We start from the raw sequence: 7,648 nt of genomic DNA, 5'->3' as shown, positions 1-7,648 counted from the left end.
TTAACCACCAAAAATGACCATGTATCTTTATTATAACAGTTTTAACATAGTCATCTCAGGAAATTATTTTTCACAGAAACATTTGAGGGTTGAGATGATTTCTTAATACAAAATATAACAACAATTCTTCAAATCCTTGTATGAATTAATTTAAAAGCTTTTCAGGGCAGATTGGCTTGTTCATATTGGGTTAAAGGGGTAGTCCAGGAAAAAATACTTTATATATGTATGTATATATATATATATATATATATATATATATATATATATATATATGTGTGTGTGTATATATATATATATATATATATATATATATATATATATATATCTCAACTGGCTCCAGAAAGTCAAACACATTTGTAAATTACTTCTATTAAAGAATCTTAATCCTTCCAGTAGTTATCAGCTTCTGAAGTTGAGTTGTTTTTTTCTTTCTCACAACAGTACTCTCTGCTGACACCTCTGCTTGTCTCAGAAACTGTAGGTTTGCTATGAGGATTTGATCCTCCTCTGGACAGTTCCTGAGACAAGCAGAGGTGTCAGCAGAGAGCGTTGTGGTCAGAAAGAAAAGAACAACTCAACTTCAGCAGATGATAACTACTGGAAAGATTAAGATTTTTTAATAGAAGTAATTTACAAATCTGTTTAACTTTCTGGAGCCAGTTGATATAAAAAAAAAGTTATTTTTTTTCCTGGAATACCCCTTTAAAGATTAAGATTTACCTTCTTCATCTATATTGTATCCCCATATATCTGCTCACAGTGACACTAACTATGTAACTATGTTTTATTGCAGCCAATAACAGCAGCACAGACTGCCATGAAATCATGAGGAAGAGGAATCAACATGTAGATATTTTCCTGATGATCATACTTATAGGTGCCTTTATTTTTGGAACAATTTTCAACTCACTTGCTGTATGGGTTTTCTGCTTTAAGATGAAGAAGTGGACTGAGACCAGAGTGTTCATGATGAATCTTCTTCTTAGTGACTGCTGCCTGCTGTTTACCCTACCTTTCCGAATTTATACGACTCAACAACTATGGGGTCTGGGTGACATATTGTGTGATATTCTTCGTTTTTCTTATTTTATGAATACATACATGGGCATCGCTATCATCACTTTAATATCTATAGACAGATATGTGGCTATAAAGTTTCCACTGAAATCGAGAACCCTACGTTCTCCAAAGAAGGCAGCATTGGCATGTGGGATTATCTGGATACTCTTTATTGCAATACGTCTCTACCTTGAGTTTGGCACAGATGTAGCATTCAGAGATTCATCCTTCTGCTTTCGAAAAGTATCAACAAAACCACTGAAGAGAGCTTTGTTATTTACTGTTTTTGGTTCCTGCATTCCAATGGTCATACTAATTTTCTGCTCAACTCAAATCATCTGGACCCTAAAGAAAAAGGAGAAAATGAATGTGAATGAAGAAAAGGACATTGAGAAAACCATCAGCATCGTTAAAACAAATTTGGCAATTTTTTTGCTTTGCTTTTTGCCCAATAGTATTGCAAATATTGCAAGGTTTATCATTGAATCCAAAGGTCTCAATTGCTCGCTTATAAAGCTGGCTAATGATGCTGTCCATATCACGCAAGGCCTTAGTGACCTAAACTGCTGCCTAGATAGCATCTGCTATTACTTTGTGGCGAAGGAATTTTGGGAAAAAGCTTCACTGTTTTCAAGGTTTACAAAACAACTAATCCAGGACCATACACAAGAGTCTAGTATGTAGAGACTCAAGGATTGTATCCATACACAAGAGTCTAGTATGAAGAGAGTAAAGGATTGTATCCATACACAAGAGTCTAGTATGAAGAGAGTAAAGGATTGTATCTATACACAAGAGTCTAGTATGTAAAGAGTAAAGAATTGTATCCATACACAAGAGTCTAGTATGAAGAGAGTAAAGGATTGTATCCATACACAAGAGTCTAGTATGAAGAGAGTAAAGGATTGTATCTATACACAAGAGTCTAGTATGTAAAGAGTAAAGAATTGTATCCATACACAAGAGTCTAGTATGAAGAGAGTAAAGGATCGTATGTATACACAAGAGTCTAGTATGAAGAGAGTAAAGGATTGTATCTATACACAAGAGTCTAGTATATAAAGAGTAAAGAATTGTATCCATACACAAGAGTCTAGTGTGAAGAGAGTAAAGGATTGTATCTATACACAAGAGTTTAGTATGTAAAGAGTTAAGAATTGTATCCATACACAAGAGTCAAGTATGTAGAGAGTAAAAATTTGGATCTATACACAAGAGTCTAGTATGTAAACAGTTAAGGATTTTATCCATACAAAAGAGTCTAGTATGTAGAGACTAAAGGATTGTATCCATACACAAGAGTCTAGTATGTAGAGAGTTAAGGATTGTATCCATACAAAAGAGTCTATTATATAGAGAAAAAAAAATATTGTGTCCAGTGTGGATACTTGCAAAGGTGTATATAACCGTAACCACCATAGATAACATGATATCTTCTTACACTGTACATACAATAGTATATTCCACACTGATTCATAGACTGCACCACACAAGTCATGCAGTGAATTAATGCAGAATGATCTGACCAACACAATATTTCAGTAAAACTGACTGACTAGTGTATAGGTTTATAATATATTTGATTAAAAAAATAGTACATACCTATGGCAACTCTGTTTTAAGTAGCTGCCATATGTAAATGTAGTAATTGTTAATTTATTAAGGTTTTTTGTTAATTTATTTTGCAATGTTTTCCATTCCAGTGTTTGTAAATGAAAATACAGTAGCATCTTTTACATCCATACAATGTGCACTTTGCACATGTGGACTAAATCCTAGGGTAGGAAGTCCATCAATGTTAATATAATCACGTCTGTAAAAATATGTTTTATATAACTGAATATGTAATAACGCTGAGCCAATAAAACATAAGCCATTGGTCTTACTAATAAATGGAGTATTTATCTACAACAGGATCGATACTGCCAGTCAGTAACCCACAATCTATGGTTTGGTCATTTAGGTTTATATATTTTATGTCTCAAATTTAAAAGGGTATAAAGAAAAATGTAAATCCACTTTTTTTGTCAGAGCTATGCTCTTGGTTTTTAATTTAATCATTGCAACAAACGTATAAACCTTAACGGAAAAATACAGGATAATAATAATTATTTATTTAAATAGAGCACACAGATTCAGCAGTGCTGTACACTTAAATTGATCCAAGTCCAAACTGGGGTCTCAATCTAAATTCACTTTTCAGTATGTTTTGGAATGTGGAAGGAAACCGGAATACACTCGCACAAATACAGGGCAAATGCAATCCAAATTGCATATGTTGTCCTGTGAAACTAGGTGGAGTTATAACCTAGGACCACAGCTCTGCAAGGAAACAGCGCTAACCACTGAGCCACCATGCTGCCAGTAGATTAGGCATAGTGCCAGAATACATGCAAAGAAACAAAATAGAATTCAGTCCTACTAGGTATAGTATAACAAAAAAATAAAAATAAATATCTTTTCGTTTTTTTGTAGGGCTGCATTCTATTTTGTTTATTTGCATGACTTAAAATTTGGCACACAAGGTAGTATGTATAGTGGGTAACATAGTAACCTCGGTATATATCTTTAGTTTAGTGTGAGCTGCACATAACTATTTTTAGTACTAGTATACAGATAAGGCGGACATATTTTTAACCTCTTTACGCAAAATCAAGTACATGTTCGTGGTGATTAGGGATGACTTCCTGCATCATCACCATGTACGTGTACCTGATGGAAATAAACTGTCACAGTGCCGCCGGACGCTGTGACAGTTTATTGAGCTCGGCAGTGCTGCACAGCCGAGCCTTCCTGAAGCCGGCCAGGGACCAATCACAGCGGTTCCTGGCCGGCGATCGCTCCTATTGGTCTGTCAATACAGACAAACCAATAGCAGGGATCTGGTGGTGGACTCCTCCTTCCCCCTCTCCTCCATTGCTTCACTGTTTGAAGAGATTGGTGGTGAGGGGAGCCCCATCAGAAGATGCCACCCTCGGGCACTAAGGATCGAACCCTGCAGACACTGTGGTCACTGTGACCGCAGCATATATTAGGGTTACAGAGGGAGGGAACTGGCCTCCGTTGTCATGGCAACATGAGCGATCAGTCCCTAACTGATTTATCCTATGCCTGTCAGTTCTGACAGACATAGGCACAATTCAATGGAGTACAGATGTGTACTCCATTGAATTAAATGGGTTCTCCGATGCTTATACATCTTATCCCCTACCCAAAGGATAGGGGATAAGATGCGGCGTGTGACGTCACGCCTCCACCCCTGTGTGACGTCACGCTCCGCCCCTCAATGCAAGCCTACGGGAGGGGGCGTGACAGCTATCACGCCCCCTCCTGTAGGCTTGCATTGAGGGGCGGAGCGTGATGTCACATGGGGCGGAGGCGTGACATCACACGCCGCCGGTCCAGTGGTCGCCTGTAATCAGACCCGGAGCGAACACGCTTCGGGGACTGATTACAAACGGGGTGCCCAGCGGCAGGACACCTGCGATCAGGCATCTTATCCCCTATCCTTTGGAGAACCCCTTTAAGTGTATAATAGTAAAAAAAAAAAAAAAGTGTGGAAATAAGTGCAAAAAATAAAAAAAGTGATAGAAGAAAAAAAAAATTTTTTTTCTTACAAAAATGTGAAAAAGAGAAAAGGGTGAAAAAAAATATTTAAAAAATGATAAAATAAATTATATATGTATATAGTACATCCCCAAAAATAGTACCCCCAAATACATCAACATGTCCCACAAAAAAAGAGTTCTTACAGAATTGCAAAAGTGAAAAACCAAAAAAGTTACAACTCACATGTTTTTATGCCACAAATGAACTAAAATTTTAAAAAAGTATAAAAATTTGGTATCGCTGTAATCGTATCAACCTGCAGTGTAACGTTAACATGTCATATATACTGCATGATGAACTACCTAAAAAAACAACAACAAAAAACAACAACCACAGAATAGATTTTTTTTTATGTATACCACCTCATAAAAAATATGTCACATGTTCCTCAGAATGGTTCCAATGAAAGCGTCAACTTGCATCCCAAGGCCCCTGTAATTTTAACATCATATAACTATATCCTAAACTAAAAGGATGCCCCAAAATCCACACAGCACACCTTCATGTCTGAGGCCTGTGTAAGAGACACGTAGTGCACAAAATCCACATATGGGATATGTCAGAATCAGTCCCTGGAGCGTGTTAGCTCCAGGTCTGATTACCGGTGATCACGGGGACGGAGCGTTGTGACGTTACGGCTCCGCCCCGTGTAATGTCATGCTCCGCCTCCTCAATGCAAGCCTATGGGAGGGGGCATGACAGCTCAATGTGTGCCCCCTCCCATAGGCTTGCATTGAGGAGGATGAGCGTGATGTCACACGGGGCGGAGCCGTGACATCACAACGCTCCGTCCCTGTGATCGCCAGTAATCAGACCAGGAGTGAACACGCTCTGGGGACAGATTCTAACGGGGTGCTGTGTTCAAGATCACGGGGGTCCCCAGTGGCGGGACCCCCGCGATCAGGCAGCTTATCCCCTATCCTTTGGATAGGGGATAAGATATCTTAGTGCCGGAGTACCCCTTTAAAAAAGCTCAAGAGCACATTTTCCCTCCTCTCATACACAGACTTTAGACCGAAGTCCAAACACAGGAAGTGCAGCCTGGAGTGCTCAGGGAGGTGTGTCCAATCAACAGCATATGGCAGTTAAGTGTGAGAGGAGCTATGATTGGATAAGGCTGGACACACCCCCCTCAGGACTCCAGGCTGCACTTTCTGTGTTTGGATTTCGGTCCAAAGTCTGTGTAAAAGATGAAAATGTGCTCTTGCGCTTATTTAAGCACAGATAAAACATAGAAAACTTCATTTTCTTAAACAAAGTATATAAGAAATGTTTTTTATTTACCATAAGTAGTGCAATAGCAAAAATTAGTTTTAATGAGAGTTACCCTTTAAGGGGTGCAGTTTATAAAATGGGGTGATTTATGGGGTATCTAACATACAGGCCCCTCAATTCCACTTCAGAACTGAACTGGTCCCTGAAAAATCAGATTTTGCAATCTTCTTGAAAATCTGGAAAATTGCTGCTAAACTTATAACCTTCTAACATTTAAAAAAAGTAAAATAATGTTTACCAAATGATGGGAACATAAAGTACACATATTGTAGATGTAAATTAATCATTAATTTGGTGTGGCATGACTATTTATCATATGAGCAGAAAATGTAAATTCTAGAAAAATGCTAATTTTTCATTTTTTTCATAAAATTTTGTTTTTGTTTCTTTACAAAAAACGTTAAATATATCAATCAAAATTTACCACTAATGTAAAGTACAATATGTCATGAAAAAACTATCTCAGAATCACTTTTATAAGTGAAAGTGTTCCAAAGTTATTGCCAAATAAGTGGATGCATGTCAGATTTTTTAAATTTGCTTTGGTCGTTAAGGTTAAAACAGGCTATTGAGTAAAGGGGTTAATAACAGTTATTTCTCCTGACCTCCTCATACACATACATTTTTAAGCAGGGTCAAAGGTTCATGTTTACCCTATGGAGGGGAAGGGGCTAAGCCACAGTCAAATAGCTCTGACAGCAGCTTACATCTCCAAAAACAGCAGGGTCAAATGGAAAAAAATCCAACACATGTCCATGCCGCTCGTCGGGCAGGGACCGGACCAGGATGCCTGCTGATATTGTTCAGCAAGCATCCCGGCATATCACCCAGGTCCCCCCATATCGGCGATCACCGCAAATCGCCAATCAATTTGGATCGGCGATGTGTGGGGATTCTGGGTCAATCAGGTCTCTGGTGACCTGGCAAAAAAGGGTGAATGGGGCTGTCCAATACAGCCCCATTCACCCTTACCCAGCAGGAGTGAGGTGGCACAGGTGCCGCCTCACGATCACAACCCTGCTTGGCAGTAATTGGGACGGAAATCATGTCCACAATCGGAGCCAGCAGGGGGTCCCCTCAGGAGCAGTGGCGGTGACAGGAGCAGCAGGATCGTTGGAAGCAGCGGCAGCGGTCCCGGCAGGTGAGGTGAGGCCTGTTCACCTCCTACTGTTGCTTAGCAACAACTCTCAGCATGCAAAGCCAAAGGGCATGCTGGGAGTTGTAGTTTTGCAACAGCTGGAGTTTTAACTACAACTTCCAGCATTAACTTTGGGAGTCTGTGCATGCTGGGGGTTGTAGTTATGCAACAGCTGGAGGCACATTTTTTTTATGAAAAAGTGTGCGTCCAGCTGTTCCATAACTACAACTCCCAGCATGCACAGACTACCAAAGGGCACACTGGGAGTTGTAGCAGTGTGTCTCCAGCTGTTGCAAAAAACTACAACTCTCAGCATGCCCTTCAGCTGTCAATGCATGCTGATTGTTGCAGTTTTGCAACAGCTGGAGACACATTGGTAGCGAAACCGAGTTTGTTACCTAACTCAGTGTTTTGCAACCAGTGTGCCTCCAGCTGTTGCAAAAATACAACTTCCAGCATGCACTGAGAGACTGTACATGATGGGAGTTCTAGTTTTGCAACAGCTGAAGGCACACTGGTTGCGAAACACTGAGTTAAGTAATAAACTCTAAGTGTTTCACAATC

At 39.4% G+C, this 7,648-nt stretch overlaps 1 protein-coding gene across 1 annotated transcript; it reads left to right on the top strand.

The window, feature by feature from the left end:
* Positions 1-817: 817 nt before the first annotated feature.
* Positions 818-2,934, top strand: LOC130360589 (G-protein coupled receptor 35-like). The gene has a single exon (XM_056563121.1). It carries the CDS (start codon positions 829-831, stop codon positions 1,744-1,746), a length of 918 nt encoding a protein of 305 aa, XP_056419096.1. The 5' UTR covers positions 818-828; the 3' UTR covers positions 1,747-2,934.
* The last annotated feature ends 4,714 nt before the right edge of the window (positions 2,935-7,648 follow it).

The sequence above is a fragment of the Hyla sarda genome, chromosome 3, assembly GCF_029499605.1.
Source record: "Hyla sarda isolate aHylSar1 chromosome 3, aHylSar1.hap1, whole genome shotgun sequence".
Classification (NCBI taxonomy): Eukaryota; Metazoa; Chordata; class Amphibia; order Anura; family Hylidae; genus Hyla; species Hyla sarda.
This window is presented reverse-complemented; position numbering and strand designations above follow the sequence as displayed.

Excerpts from the sequence above, each read along its gene's own strand:
- LOC130360589 (XM_056563121.1), top strand. The coding sequence starts at position 829 with ATGAGGAAGAGGAATCAACATGTAGATATTTTCCTGATGATCATACTT.